At 40.3% G+C, this 17,182-nt stretch overlaps 1 protein-coding gene across 1 annotated transcript; it reads left to right on the forward strand.

Annotated features, from left to right (window-relative positions):
* Positions 1-4,439: 4,439 nt before the first annotated feature.
* Positions 4,440-5,764, forward strand: galr1a (galanin receptor 1a; the record flags this gene model as incomplete). Its single annotated transcript, XM_080735425.1, has 3 exons — positions 4,440-5,090; positions 5,292-5,357; positions 5,456-5,764. The coding sequence occupies 3 exons, from the start codon at positions 4,440-4,442 to the stop codon at positions 5,762-5,764; spliced, it is 1,026 nt and encodes a 341-aa protein (XP_080591551.1).
* Positions 5,765-17,182: the final 11,418 nt, after the last annotated feature.

The following is a 17,182-nucleotide window of genomic DNA, read 5'->3' on the forward strand; positions in this document are numbered from 1 at the left end:
CGTTTTGTAGGAGGAGAAGGCGGGTAGCATGGGAATGTGTTCTTGGCCTCAGTGTCCATTTGATGTCATCGGTTACTGGTGATGAATAGCTGCTATCATCTATAGGCTACAATGACAGCAGACCGGGAGGTCATTCAGGGTTACACAGACAACAGAGTAACACAAAAGCTTTACTGGTGGAAGTCAATTATAGTGGAGACCTTCATCAGCGCTTTTATGCCAAATCAATGCCAGTGATTTTATTTCAAAGCAAGAATGTGTGCAGGTTTGGGGGTAAATACAATACATTGTGACATGACGTTATCTTGTGTCATGTTATAGACAAGTCTTTTATGGGATACAGCTGTCCTATATTTCCTTTGTCACAGAAATGCTTTCGTCCTCTCTTTTGTAAGGCATGACTCTGCTGTATAGAAATGGGTTTGTCTGTGAGTCTACAGTATCTGTGAGTGTGTGAGTGAGTTTTTTTTTTATATAAAGTTTTTACAGGATATTTTGTCAAAGGATTGAACTATCTTGGTGCCTGGGTGGGCATATCAGGACTGATCAGACACAAGATATGATACGCCACAAAATAATGTTGACTTTTGGGACCGTTGTTTGCAACCCTCACTGATGCAGCTCAGTAACCAAGAGCAAATGCCTGTAGGTACCAGGCAGACCATTTTGCTGAAAACACCAGATCTTCAACTAAACTTTTTTTTTTTATTATTCTTTTTCTTTTTTTGTGAATGACACATATTGTATTGATTTGGCATTGTAATAAAATGTCATTGAATTGATTTAATCACATACATCAAATGCAGAGAGACAGTGTAGTGCCTCAGTAAACTAGGATGACAGGCAAGACAGTAATCTAGCATCAGTCTACTCTAAAGTTAACAATACACTGCCTCTCTATCTCCCTCTACTGTTGTGTTTTAATAAATAATTAATAAGAAAATGCACTGCAATAAGTGAGCAGGTACAATTTCATTGTTTTGCTCAAGGACACTTTCTGTCTAGCCTGCATCTCTTGCTTTTCACCCCATTGCATAGATGCATTCTTTCACCTTTAGATATTTTTCTGAATTGTTATTTAGGCCTATAGGCCTATCACATTTTTTGTCAGTAGGCCTATGTCCTAGTTGTATAGCCTATAACATTTTGAATATGGATATTGAAATAACTTTAGACACACAAAATATTATCAATCATTCATCTTTCACTTTTTGTCCTCTACCCACTTTGGCAGCACAACCAACCATTAACATTTTTCATGTGCATTTCCTCTAGCCTACTTCACTTTGTTCAGCCTGAACTGAGTTAGTTAAACCCCTGTAGGCTAATGTATTATGTATTTGTTTCAGTTGCTTGATCTAACTAGCCCATTCATTTGAAGACTTTGTTGATAATGCTATTTAACACGATGACTAGCTTGCTTGCTAATAAATATAGGCTGTATTAAGATGTGCTTAGCTATTAATGGTTTAATTACACCACAGTGACAAACAATGTCGGGGCTTAGGGCAAAGTAAAACCCTGTGGTTACATGGCTGGCTGTCACCAGTGGTGTAATTTAAAGTAACATTTTACTTAAAGGAGCTATAGTCAACTTTTTCTTGAAAAACGAATGCTAAAATAAAAATTGTTTCGAAAATATTTAAGCTTCATATATGTGTTTCTATTCAAAAATGACCACAAAAAGCGTAAAATAATGATAAAATAATCATTTTGGCCATTGTCAGACCGACACTTTGTTTACATTCTAGTCTATAGACTAGGATGTAAACAAAGTGTCGGCCCTACAATGAAAAAGTTGACTATAGCTCCTTTAAAGAGGTGGTGCTATTTCAGTTTTGTATGTGTCTATGGAGTTGACATTACTCTAATAGATCACCGGGTGTGGTTATAATGTGCAGATTTGTCTTCCCTGTGTATTTTTGGTTACTTCCTGAAAGCCTCAAAAGGCCCAGTCGAAAAACATGATGTTGATTAAATGACATCATAAACTCATCGCCTCCACTTTTACCATTCATCCAACACTGTGGGTGTAGCTAACTTCAGCTGGGCCACCAGCCAGGGTGTGGCCACATAAAACCCCAATTTTAACACTTTCTGTACACCTTTTTTGTTTTTGTTTTTTCTTCCTCCTATATAATCATAATACCTGATCATCATGTTTTGGGGGGGAATCATGGCACTGCATCTTTAGTAGGCTCCTTAAGTAGGCTCTACACTTTTGAGTTATTTGTACTTGAGTATTTCCAATTTCCAATACTTTTACTCCACTCCATCCAAATATTATATTTTTACTCCCCTACAATTATTTGAAAACGTAGTTTTCAAATAATTAGTTTCTATAGTTACTTTGTTGATTTTGATCATTATTACAAAAACATACATTAACAACTTCAGCCCTATTCAGGCCTATTCAGGCCATTTGAAAATAGCCGATCTACAAGCTCACAGATGCAACGCATTGTGAGCTTGTAGATATTTGGAAATCAAATGCAATGGCCAGGCATTACAACAGCATCAACACGATTTTAATTGGGAATTGACACCCGGTGTGAAGGAGCGGTTAGCACCGCTCAAATAACGAAAATATAAACTTGGTTCTCAACCTGTGGGTCGGGACCCGCAGGGGCCTCCCCAAATTATTTGTGTGTGTGTGTGTGTGTGTGTGTGTGTGTGTGTGTGTGTGTGTGTGTGTGTGTGTGTGTGTGTGTGTGTGTGTGTGTGTGGGGGGGGGGGGGGGGGGGGGGGGGGTGCAACATTGTGCAACATTGTTTTCTCACTCAACACACAGTAAACAAACCAACACAAAGTTTAAGTGTATAGAGGGTATATCTGCACATTTCTAAAGTGACAATTTAAGGACTTTTTAAAACCTCTAAAATGACAAATCAAACATTGGTCAAATATTAGAGGCGGAAATTGCGAAAATAGCCGATCTGCTATTTTCCCAATAGAATTGTGTTATACAAAATGTAATTCCTCAACTCTTACTGTTCGTCAGGGTGGGGGGTCCCCAGTTAAAATGTGATTATTTTAGGGGTCGTGGCCTGAAAAGGTTGAGAACCATAGATCTAGTCAAGAGTCCAAATGGACAGGTGATTTAGCACCACCTGTGGTCTTTCTGTGCACCTGATTTATTTCAGCACCATGGACAGCTCCATAGCTGTGACATGAGCTCTCCAGTCTCCATGGTGCTGAAATAAATCATACTTTTCTCCGATATGACAACTCATATTATTCAGATAGTAGACTACTTTTCTTTTCTTTTTTCTTCTTCTTCTTTTTTTACACAAGCTCTGTAGCACTAAAGGTAAACGTCTTCTGGCAAGAAGACAAGAAGGGATGCAAATGAAGAACTGGCATTAAATGCAACCACAAATCATCAATTACAAATAATCCACTATCCTATTTTACTACATTGAGTATTTCTTTCTTTCTTTCTTTCTTTCTTTCTTTCTTTCTTTCTTTTCTTTCTTTCTTTCTTTCTTTCTTTCTTTCTTTCTTTCTTTCTTTCTTTCTTTCTCCAGGTATCCAAAGTGATTTCAGCAGTAATCTACATGGTTACCTGCTGTGTATAGCCTAACTCCAAAAGAAGCAAAATGCTTCACATGCCCAACAGTCTAAGGACAACCACATGCTAAAGATCATATCAGTTGCTGCTCTCAAGTTACATAGCCTACGGTGTGCATCATCTGTGTCGTCATTTCCAGATGGTTGTCTCAACAAATCTCTAAAGATATCACATGCGTGCATAATGGCAGTACCATTGTCATGTGACATCATCATTGTAGGTGTCTTAGGTTGCTTCCGTTTGCCTAAATGACATTCATTCTTCATATGAAAATATTCAGCTTTCTATGGTTTCTCATGTGTTACATAACATAACAAATGTGCCATAATCAGGTATAGGCAGTAAGTGACATCAAATAGCATATATCACCTTTTCTCCAATCCCACCATGTTCTTCGCTTTGTGAAGGTCTGTTTAGGAGTAATTTCTGTATAAAATCTCTCAGATTATGGATTTAAATTCATGCTGCCCTCAGAGGCGGCAGTCAAACGCTGTGGGTTCCAACTGGCCAATGACTTGGATCCTTGAGTATAGGCTAATGTAAAGATGTGTGAGCGATCCTAACAAGCAAAATGGGCTAGAACTGGGCGGGGCGGTGACCTGTAAGTTTTGGTGGAATTTAATACGCACAGACTCATGACGTTGCTTCAACTTGCTTGTAAATACTGGGAGAAGCCTGCAAATAAATTTGCTCCATGCATGATGCATCCCCTCTCCGCGCGCACACACTCATATGAAGGCGCTGGTTGGATGAACCATTTAAAGCTCAGATTTGTGCGCAGGCTTGACATTTTATATGGCGGCCTGAAACTTCTTAGACTATATCTTTCAGATTCCGGCTTACACCATTGTAGACTACCTGACAAATAATGGATAACCAAAGTCAACCATTCAGTAACGACACTGTGACTTTGCCAACTGCAACTAAACCTTTGCTGGGGATAGGCGTAGATAACTTTATTACGCTTCTTATATTTGGACTAATTTTTATCCTGGGTGTGCTTGGGAACAGCATGGTAATCGCTGTGTTGGCGCGCAGTAAACCCGGACGACGAAGAAGCACAACAAACATCTTCATCCTCAACCTGAGCGTGGCTGACCTGTCCTACCTCCTGTTCTGTGTCCCTTTTCAGTCCGCCGTTTACATGCTGCCGACATGGGTACTCGGGGCTTTCATTTGCAAGTTCACTCATTATTTTTCCACCGTCTCCATGCTTGTCAGTATTTTTACTTTGTCGGCGATGTCGGTGGACCGATATGTGGCTATTGTCCACGCGCGTAAATCTTCGTCCATCCGCGTGGGCAGACATGCCATGCTGGGGGTCCTGGTCATATGGACTGTGTCCGTGGTGATGGCAGCGCCAGTGGCTCACTACCAGAGCATCGTTGAAATAGAGGGAAACAGCACGTTTTGCTGGGAGGTTTGGCCAGAAGATTATCACAGACAAATCTACGTGGTGTGCACATTCGTTTTTGGTTACCTTCTGCCACTTACTTTGATATCTGTCTGTTACGCAAAGGTGGGTAGGCTTATTATGTTTTATTTTTTTTAACATGAGAAGGATAGGCTATTATGTACATTTGGAAACTGTGTAGCATAACTTGCATTCTTTCTGATTATTTTATAAATAACATTGTAGGCTATTATTTAAGAATAAAAACCTCAAAATTTTGTTTATCCATGTTAACTATAACACAATGGCATCTCTCATCTGTCATAGGTTTTAAACCATTTACACAAAAAGCTGAAAAACACATCCAGAAAGTCAGAGACTTCTAAAAAGAAGGTTAGTGGGACAAATGACCATTTCATGTCAACACACAATCACACCGCAAAATTGTTAAAAGGTTATTCTCTCCATCATCTCCCCATGTTGCTGCCTAGACTACCCAGACAGTCCTGGTGGTGGTTGTGGTCTTCTGCTTGTCCTGGTTGCCACATCACGTTGTCCACCTGTGGGTGGAGTTCGGCACCTTCCCCCTCACCCAGGCATCCTTCCTGTTCCGTGTGGTGGCACACTGCCTGGCCTACAGCAACTCCTCCGTCAACCCCATCATCTACGCCTTCCTGTCAGAAAACTTCAGGAAGTCCTATAAGCAGGTGTTTTGGTGCCAGACCACCAGCGAGCACCCACTGAATCAGACAAGAGACCCCCGCAGCAGGATGGAAGCGGTGCCATTTACTGACACTTAAAGACACAATGTAAGTTATTATGGCGCTCTGTTCTGTATAAACTATAGTAAGGGAACTGATCTGAGACTTGCTTTTCAGCCTATCATGTACATGCTATAGAAAATTATGTAAACTAGCCCTTACCCGTTCAAAGATATGAGCTCCGAAATGATGTGCAGTGTGTGGGTTATGGGATGTGTGCACTGTGCACACAGTATATGAGGGATGGAAAGTAACTTTAACTGGTGCTTGCATGATAATATGTAGGAGCATCAATGTAAAAAATACCCGTTTCGTTTAATGGCTACAGAGATACTGTCCCCCCCCCCCCCCCCCCCTCCCGCCAGCCCACCCCCCCGCCTGCACACATGGATGTATCATGCTAGATGCAGAATAGATATGCCTCATGCTAGATGCAGAATAGATAGTAGATACACCATAAAAATGCTAATATACAGCATATGATTTGTGAAAGTGACAAACGGGCTTCACAGTTATGTCAGGTGTGTTCATATGCTAATGGTGATGCGATTTCAGATCAATTGCTCCAGCCACTGAGGAGAAACGCTGTTTCAGACAGACAGACACTCACTCACTCACTCAGACAGACATTCGGAAAATTATATGTTTGATGAACATCATACAAGTGCAGGGTTTTGATTGTTTTGTAGAGGAAAAGGTCAAATAAACCACACAGTTCACACATACACACACACACACACGCACGCACGCACGCACCCACGCACGCACACACGCACGCACGCACGCACGCACGCACACACACACACACACACACACACACACACACACACACAAACACAAACCCTGGGTACAAACCCTGCCTGCACCAACATCTATTGTTCTAACTATACCGATTATTTAATTTTGACATTGACCCTGGGACTAAATGAAAGAAGTAAAAAAGACAAAATAGCACTGTATTAAAACAAATAATGTATAGCCATGTTGTACATGATGTAAAACATCACATTCTTTTGTTATAATTTATCTCCTGTTTTTGCACAGTCCGATGTGTTCTGGTATAATCCATCTGACCAGGCCACTGATTTCATTTACCTGGCTCACTGGTTTTGAAGATTAGCTCCTACTTCCTGCTTATCCCTTAGGGCTGAACTTCATTAAACTGACTTTGAATAGAGGTAATGGCCCTGGCTTCCACGTCACTCAGCACTGGCAGTCACCATTATACCAAAAATACCTGGCAGGACTACGGTATATAAGCATTATTCCTTTGTCAAATCATATTTCTGAAGATTATACTGCATCAGGATTACTTGTTTCTTACTCTGATTTATTGGTCTTTGATAATAAAATTGTTGTTTACATGTTTTGGAGGTATAATATCATGTTTAAATGTGATTCCCCAAAAAAATACATAAATAAATGAATAAATAAAATAAAAATCTGGGGTTCTTGTGTTGATAAAAAGAAAAAGAAGAAAACATCAAAATAATGCAGATTGCAATACAGAGTTTCAGGATTTCAGAACAAAAAAGCCAATGGCTAGACGTTAATGTGGTGGGACATGACGTCTGCTCTTTGAGATTTCAGGGCATAGCCTTTAGAAAGAAAAACTACTCTAAGAGAGAGACACACCTTACAGACTGAACACCCCAAAGCCCAAAGGTCTCAATGAAGAATTGCTACTGGGTTGTTTCTTATTTAGTTTCTTGAACAGAAGAGGGATAAGGTAGGCCTACAGAAAGGGTGTAGATTTATTTTAAGATAAGAGTAACAGGTTATATTGGACAGTGTTTGTCAGTGTAATAGGTTGTTATAGTTGGTGCCAATTTAATTTGCATATAAGGGTTCCAGCCTATCTTTATATATATATATATATATATATATATATATATTTTTTTTTTTTTTTTTTTTGGGGTATATTTCAGAACTTTTTATTGTATTTTTCTAATGTTATGGATCTGATTTTGGTATGAAAACAGTGTTTTACTTGAACTTGAGTAGCCTACCCTATTTCTAATGACATTGTGTAAACTTTAAACATTGTATTGAAAATTAAAAAATAACCACAAAAAAACATTTGTGTTCACCTCAGCACCTTGGTCCTCTCCTCTCCTCTTTATTAATGGCACCTGTGACTCCCATATTCCAAATTATCTGTGTTTATAGGCTATTACAGGCTATGTAACAGGTGCTCTTTACTCAACTAATATGAATGTTCCATACTGTCATGTAAGGCTGTTGCTCAGTTGATTATAGATTTACTTGTGTCTTTAAGGTTGTGAGTTGAAACCCCACTCTCACCATTATCTACTGCGTAACGTTTGAAAGTAAAAAAAGAACTCAAAGATAACACTGACTTAAGAGCAAGCAGTGTCTAGTGGATTAGAAGATTGCAATACTTAATGTCTCAAAGATTTCTGAGTTTAAGGATTTACTCAGGAAATAGTCTTTAAAGTCAACTCCTGGAGTATAGTAAAAGTTCATTATCAGCCTTAGTATTACTCTTGTTTATATTAGTAGTCCCTTCTTGAATATTAGTGGCATACATAGGCAACTATTCTTGTTTATGTACTGTAAGTAGACAACTATTCTTGTTTAGATATACAGTATAGTTGCTTTCTTTCAATTATTATTATAGTTTGCAGAAGTTGCTGTTAAAGCTCACCACTGCACCATGTAACGGTACCATCACCCTCTAGACACGTTCTTCTAGTGCTCTTGTAGTGTTCTTCTGGATGTTAACTTTCAAAATATGCTCCGTAGTTAAAGCTACAATCTATCAGTACCACAGAATGCCCACTTGGGCAGGTGCGATATTGTACTTGGCAATCTCTTGTCAACCAGTAGAGTTCCCAATAGAAATAGAAGGGAAACCACCTCAACCCACTTTACCATGCAGATTAGTTACATTTGCAGCTTTAAAGAATGTCACTGACAACAATTTCACCCTAAAGGAATAGTTCACCCCCAAAAACATTTTTTTCTATCAATTACTCACCCCATGGAGACTTGAGTTCAATAATATTTTTCAGTTTTTGTCGCATTCCTAAGTCAATAATTTGAGGAGACTATTTGTAGGCCCATTGATTCCGGATGGAGACCAAAATGCATTTGGGTCTCCATCCAGAATCAATGGGGGTACATTTATTATAATCAAATTATTGGCTTAGGGATGCGACAAAAAAAAAAATATATTATTGAACTCAAGTCTCCATGGGGTGAGTAATTGATGTAAAAAGTCATTTTAGGGTTGAACTTCTCCTTTAACTATAGGCATGAGCCTCACATTTGAGTTCTCCTAGTCTTTTTGGTGTGATGTTTTGCATATTACATTAAACAGGTTTACACATTAAGATAACTTATATTGACACAGAACACGTAACCAAAATAGAAAGTATGAGAAATAAGCAAATTGCTGTGTTCATAGACTGAGACCACTTTAGAACACCTCCACAGGTTTTAGTGTGATAAGATCAGTCCCATAGCTGCACAGCAGCTATCATTATGATCACTACTATAAGCCATTGTGAGCCATAATATTAGAAGTTGACACACTGTTTTGTTATTTATTAGATATTTTATTGGAGTTGTTTGTTACAGACAAAATAAAATTGAAATGATTAATGATGAAAGAGAAACACGAAACAAGAAAATACAAGATATTATTAAAGAACAGCAGGTCCATTTTGGTCCATTTGTACACTCTTTGATGTTAAATGAATCTCAGGACTTAATAATTAATTATAATAATAATTATTATATTATTATATAATAATCATATTATAAAACAGGTGAGGTTACAGTACAGTGTCTTCTGTTTTGTCTCCTGTTGGTCCACTGGCCTCATCTGCTATAAGTTGAGATGCCAGTACCTGCAAAGCTATTCCTGCACCTGCTTTTTAACAGTGCTAGTGTTTTGGGGAGGTGAAGAGAACGACTAAACTTCAGGTGAGTCTCTCTCCCCTGCATCACCTCCCTGGTGTTCTTAATCCACACCTGTTTTGCTTCCATATTGGATGCCTTAAGTACAGTTCTACTGTGAGAGGTGGAGTTCCTTACTGCCAACAGAGATCCTCTTCAATGTGCTTTGTAATCCCTAACAACTCTGAAGTTGGTAGTTGCCAGACCCATGAAATGGGTAGGCCTACATAAGCAAATGTCGGTCTGTCCGGGTTTTCTATATAAAGGGTATATATGATGATGACATGATGATGGTCATAAATGATGATGACAGACAGGGGGTCTGGCACAACCAGGTTGACCTGGTCTAGTTTATTCTTGTACTTATACTTTGTTCTGCCAGCGGGGTCCTTGATCTCCTTGCTGAAGACCAATGACTTCTGGAACAGGAACAGGTGACGGTTGTGAGCCTTCTGAATGAAAGCGTTGGGGTTCCACAGCTGGAAACTGTCCTGGAGGATCAAGTTACCCTGGACATACAGGCTCTCGGAAACCCTTCAACATGACGAGGTGCATGACATCATTAACTCTCTCATAAGAACACTCAGTATCACCTCCAGACCATAAAGCAGGATCTGGCACTTTGTGATTCTTTGTACAGGTTTGATGAGGTGGGATTTGACAGTATTTGCCCGATCGAGACCGTGTCTCTGCTGGATGTCGTCGAAGAAGGTTCCAGCATGTTCTGAAATGAGTTCATTAGAGTCAAGTGTATTCTTGCAGTAGGTCGCATTACTCGCATATATGTGGAACTTCTCAGCCCATGTGACAAAACGGTGTCCCACATCCTCTGGCAGCTCACAGTTGACCAAGTCCCTCAGGAAATTACTGCTGTGGAATTCGTAGAGCTCCTGGAGGTTTCCAAAGATGACATGTTCCTTGTGGAGGATGCCAGCAGGTATCTCCTCCTCCACTCCACTGGTCATCTCCCACCGGTACGCTCTAGGCATTCACGTAGATCTCTGACGTAGGTCTTCTCTGTCTGCAACAACTCAGCCATGATGTACTCTCCTTTCCGGGCTAACCTACTCCTCTTCTCCTCCTCCTTGTTGACCTTGTGGTTGTGGTCATGTACCTGCAAGAACTTCCTCTTGCAATGAAACCATCACACTCGAAGGTAGTTGTGCTTGTGGAAGTGGGGCTCCTGGTAGACTGTACTGCCTACTGCAGTTGGACAAACCACACTTGACTCCTGGACACACATCTCCATCATCTTCACTAATGACGAGGTTATGGCTTGTGACCGGCCTTTTTAAATCATCCGGCGTCAACATTCAACAAAGTAAAAACCATGAAAACGTCTCACAGTGCGAGGTCATGTCAACACTACGTCACACTGTCAAGTCTGGACACGCCCACTACCCTACACAACTACAAGGTAAACAGACAACGTCAGCGTTTTCATCTACAGGTAGGCCTTTTTTAAATAGCATTGTTTTCCTGGTGAAAATGTATTTAACATGTTTTCTCTGGGATTATTATTGTAAATTAACTCAATCTAAATCCAGGAGAAGGTTAGCTAGTAGCCAAATAGCCTTCCGGCTAACCGCTGCAGAAGGCTCTGCGCTGCTGGACGATTCAGTGACGTCACCACAGCTGTGAGAGCTTGTAGATCGGCTAAACATTTGTTTTCTAATTTATGGAATTTCTTTAATTTTTCTTTAATTTCTTCATGAAATTACTGTAAAAAATAATACGCTTTCAGTTTGTTTTTAATTCATAAGATATTTACCTTTTTTAGGATTGTTTATTGAATAATAATAATAATTAAGTGTGACTGCATGTGATCGACTGTTTACTCTCTAGCAGCTATGCATTGCACATATTGTCCACCGTCGAAACCTAAACGTGTCATGTTGACTGTTGTGTTGAGTCTTCAATAAATAAGACGTGATCTTTTTTGTGCAAGAGTTCAAGTGACAAAAGGACAGGGTGATAACTGCACCGCATGTTCTGCAAACAAAACTTGGGGAGACATGAAGGCTGTAGGTGTAGGATAATGTAATTGTAGCCTACCATAATGAACCTGTGATGACCAGTAGATGTCAGGCTTGCACAACCATACCGGTGAACAATTCCTTCAAAGGCTAAATTGAACTGTTTCTGAGGGATAGTAACATGTCTGTATGTGTGCAAGCATATCTACAAGTTATTTGTATTTATATAAACAACATTAATGTGTGAATGTTAACGTGCACAGGTGTGTATAGGTTGTTTGTTTGCAGTATGCTAAGCCAATTGGATTCCAGGGACTCTGTGGGTTCCTTTAGGGGGTCTAAATTGACCCATACAAGTCTGTAACTCTCTGACACTATACACATTTGTACACTGTCAGAGAGAGACATTGACATTTGGTTTGAGAAACACTAGGCTAAGCGATACAGAGTTAGATGAGAAGGACTGATCACAAACAATCACCCTCCCGTCCCGATCTCTGGGAAATACGGGGGGCAGTTCTCCACTTAGAAACATCACCACTTATATGTGTAACCGGGAAATACATATCTTGACGCCTGAGTGCTAATCAAATACTGTTGCCTAGCCCAGCTCTAAATGCACTCACTTAATGATAAGCCCCCCCTCCCCATTTCTCATTTCACTCAGTGGCAGCTGAGGTCTCTATTCATCCCCCGGGACCCTTTCCTCCCATTGTATGTGTCATAAATAATATGGGCTAATTAGATATGAATTGATTGTGTGTAGATAGCTGACATTTCATCCATCACTCTAAAAGCTCTTTAACAATAGATTACCACCTAATAATTCCCTGTGGAGCCCAACTGAATGCAGTGAGAGAGGTGTTACTTCACTGGTGTGTGGGAAGTAGGGATGTCATAAATCTGCTGAATAATAAATCCACTTCCAATCCATTCTTTCACCGCTTGGGGTGATGTTATTAATATAGCGGTTGGTTATGAATCATCATAGGGCTTTATTTCATGGGTGAGGTGTGGTGGCTTATGGCTGCATGTCTGTCATTCAGGATAAAAGTAATGCTTAGGATGCTTTACGGTCTTCATCATAAAAAGTGTGTGTGTGTGTGTGTGTGTGTGTGTGTGTGTGTGTGTGTGTGTGTGTGTGTGTGTGTGTGTGTGTGTGTGTGTGTGTGTGTGTGTGTGTGTGCGCGCATGTGTGTGCATGTGTGTGCATGTGTGTGCATGTATTATTGTGTGTGACATGTATTATTATTATTATATCCCACTGTGCCCAGGACTTTGTTGTTATAGTACAAGTGAAGTGTATAATTCATAAATGAGATATCTTGAAAATCTTGACATCTACCGTTTGTCTGTAAGAGGTTGAGCTCATTATGGAAAATGATTTTCATGGGAGTGCATCAGATTTACAGTACATAACATAAATCTGTGCAAATAAGGACATTCACAACGAAGTGCTGAAAGCTTCAAAAATGAAATGATTAAAAATGTCACGCAATTCTTTCAATGAAGATCTGATGACAGAAAGAAGAAGCGACAGTATCAACACATAGTTGTGACAGATAGAGGACAGAGGTGACATAAGAGAGGACTCATGTGAGACAGCACGTGGCTCCTGATCTCTATCCACCTGCCCAGGACTCAGGCCTATGTGGTGCATTTTCCTGTAGATCTGACTTTAGCCCAGGAGAGCGGCGACAGCCCCTGTGCAGAGGTTTGGCTGTCACCCCCTCTGATTAATGGCCCTGTTGAAACATGTCCAGCCACATTAGAGCCCCATGTATCTCCGGCAGTCCACACAGGCCCACGCTCCTTTGTTCTGATGGGAAATGGTGTCAGCCGCCGCACTGCTGCTTGCACAGAAACAGATAAAGATTTACTGTCATCAGGCCAGATTAAAGCGCACAAACGTAGACATTGATTTCTGAGAAGAGAGAGAAGAGGAGAAGGAGAGGAGAGGGGGAAAAAAAGGGCACATTTTGGGGAGGAAACTCATTCCAGGGCCGGCGGAGATATGATCAGCTTATTTGGGAGGAGGATAATATGGGGCCCGTCTCCCAGAATGAACTTTGAAAGAAGTAAATTGTAAATATTGATTTCTGAAATGAACTGTCAATCTCACTTGGCCAGATTATTCCTATCATCTTGTTGAGAAGGGGCCAAATGAATTCAAAACTGCTGACAAAGTGGGGGGATTGTGTGGGGATTTCTGTTACTGAGGTGTGTGTGTGTGTGTGTGTGTGTGTGTGTGTGTGTGTGTGTGTGTGTGTGTGTGTGTGTGTGTGTGTGTGTGTGTGTGTGTGTGTGTGTGTGTGTGTGTGTGTGTGCAGGGGCATCACAAGGGGGGGGAAAGTGGGACTGAGTTACTAGGGCCCAGTGGAGGGGCCTGGAATTATTGTATACTTTAGTTATTGAAAAATAGCAGATATACGAGCTTGTAGATCTGCTATTTTTGAAAAGTCGTGAAAATGTGTGCAAATCTTTGAATGTATTTTTTAGGCAAACATTTGTAACTCAGATTTTGCTTCTGGGGGGTCCCTGGAAGTAAATAATTTGACATGGGTGTCCGTGGCAAAATACATTTAATTTTGGGGGTCCTTCACATGAAAAGGTTGGAGCACCACTGACATAGAAACATAGGTTTTTCAAAAAACCTTAGAAGGATTTGAAATATTTTTGAAAAATGCCCACATTTTCAAGATTTTTCAAAAATAGCAGATCTACAAGCTCGCAGCGCGGCACTCGGTGCCGCGCTGTGAGCTTGTAGTAGTACCCACTAGTAGTACCCTAGTAGTACCCAGGGCCCAGAATTTGGTGCGACACCCCTGCGCGCGCGAGCGTGTGTGTGTGTGCGCATTCAAGAGAGCTTTATTCACGGCAGAACCCCCACCTTAGCGCTGGTTGTTCAATTTAATCAGATAACAGCTGAGATCTCATCGATGGTTGAAAAATGAAATGAACTGTGACTCCACGTCCAGTTCGTGGCTCTTATCCAGTCAGAGATCATTGTGAAAAAAGGGGGTGGGGGGGGCGGTAGTGGATGTCCCATAGCAGCTCAGGCCACTCCATTACAGGGCAGCGCAAGGGGCAAAATTGGTGAGAACAAAGCTATCTTTCCTGCCTCACCCCAGGGTCAAGGCTAAGGGGCAGTTTGATGGGCTGTCGGACATGTTGAAAGGTCGTCCTATTACAGTTTAAGAGGAATGTGGGAAAGACGCAGGAAGCTGGAACATGTGTCCTAAAACCTGATGTTCCCTTCCTATTGTTAATTTACTCTTCCTTCTGAGCCAAGTGCACTTCATCTGTGGGGCAATTGACCATTTGCGACCACAAGGCATTTCATATAGAGTAGTTATTGAGTAGTTATATGGGGGGGAGGAAAAGAAGGTTCCAGTGCAAGAAGTGTCAGTAAAACAATTTCACTTTACAATTTGAAAATGTAATAAGCTCATGTCCACTATAATGTCTCATAGTAAGCATGCCACTCACGTTACCACAATGTCCCTGATTCAATTCCCGAACCCCTCTTCTCGGGCCTCGCTTTCTTGTCTGGCTTCACTGTCCTCTCATGTCAAAGGTAAAAAAAAAAGAAAAAATGAACAACACTGTTAAAGAGTTTATGTCTAACTAGGCAGTTTTATTTTGAAAGAAAATCTTACCTAATGTGGATTATTGAATATCTGTATAACATTTAGTTACTTGCTATATGCTGGTACAATCCCAGATTTTGTGTTTTCGATTTTTCTTTTTACAATTTTTTAATAGTAATTGGTGCATAATCCAAAATCCTCCATCGAACGATCACTTTCTGACAAGAACAGATTTTCAAGAAAACATTTTCACGTCCTTAGCTCGAAAATCGGTTAATGTCGGCAAGCAACACCATTGTACTAGGCTAGGGGTATACATACTGTAAATTGGGCTACAGAAGATTCTCAATTCAAATCATAGGCTCAGCTCACTATAGACCCTTCAGGGCCCCCCTCCTCATAGGTGTTGTTTGCTCCTGTCATAATATATGTTCAGGTTATAACATCAATGATTAAATGCTGACATCTAGTGTTGTGATGAATAGCTTGTTACACAGTGCATCAGGTGAATGTCAGTGAGGGTGAATTATGACTTTTCCAACCCATGCAACATAAAGATTAGCTTGATGGAGGTGTTTCCAGGATCAGGACACCATAAATAACAATTTCATTATCTGACTGCAAATTCTGACCTTGTCAACTGATTATGTGATAGAACTGTTAGTTCCATTGTAGCCTATAGTAGTATATATAATTTCTTTCATTTCTCTTTATCAAGTTGGATTTTTTGGTAACATTTTGTAATTTTGTAATTAATTAAACATCCCAAATCAAGTGCATCCCATTATTTGTTGTAACAATTGTTTATTTTTTTTATCATAATGGCAAAATACAAACACCCACTAGGTGGTAGTATGCTCCTATGCAAATCATTTACAAATGGCCATAGAATGTGTCACAGAGATTAGTTCAATGGTTGAAGCAAAGTGAATGTGGACAACCTACTGCATTGGCTGCATCGCCTTGCTGTCAGTAGCATTTGCCTCTCTGCTCATTCTTTTCCTCTTCAGCCTGCTCTTTGATCCATCAACAACCAGGGGCGTCGCACCACATTCTGGGCCCTGGGTACAAGAATTCACTGCGGGGCCCCCCGTGAATGGTCTTCATAGGGGGAGGGGGTTTAACCCATTTAGACTGGGAACGCCTTATTACGCATTATTTTGTGCTTTAACTATTGAAAAATAGCAGATAATACAAGCTCAGTGCCGCGCTGTGAGCTTGTAGATCTGCTATTTTTGAAAAGTCGTGAAAATGTGTGCAAATCGTTGAATATATGTATTTTTTAAGCGAACATTTGTAACTCAAATTTTGCTTCTGGGGGGTCCATGGAACTAAATATTTTGTAACTATCTGCTATTTTTGTGCAACTCTTTGAATATTTCAAATCCTTCTAAGGTTTTTTGAAAAACCTATGTTTCTATGTCAGTGGTGCTCAAACTTTTTCATGTGAAGGACCCCCAAAATGATATGTATTTGGTCACGGACCCGCACCTCAAAATATTTAGTTCCAGGGACCTCCCAGAAGCAAAATTTGAGTTGCAAATGTTCGCTTAAAAAATACATGTATTCAAAGATTTGCACACATTTTCACGACTTTTCAAAAATAGCAGATCTACGAGCTTGTATATCTGCTATTTTTCAATAGCTAAAGTATAAAATAATTAAGGCCCCTCCACCTTGGGCCCTAGTAACTCAGTCCCACTTTTACCCCCCTTGTGACGCCCCTGTCAACAACACAGCAAATCCACACAGTCCCACTTTCAATTACACTGAAAGCTCTTTGAGTTAAAGTAATACTAATGGTGCTCATTTTCAGCTGTGCACCACAGCATTCTCTTGACCGTTTCCGTCATTTATCAGCATTTTGTGTTAGGATGTGTTGACTCGGCTCTAAAGTTGTAGGTAACTAAGTTCTTGGGTTTTGAACAAGCAAAGTTCCTGGTAGTATATGGAACATAAATGTATGT

Source organism: Nannobrachium achirus (assembly GCF_963921795.1).
Source record: "Nannobrachium achirus genome assembly, chromosome: 10".
Taxonomy (NCBI): domain Eukaryota; kingdom Metazoa; phylum Chordata; class Actinopteri; order Myctophiformes; family Myctophidae; genus Nannobrachium; species Nannobrachium achirus.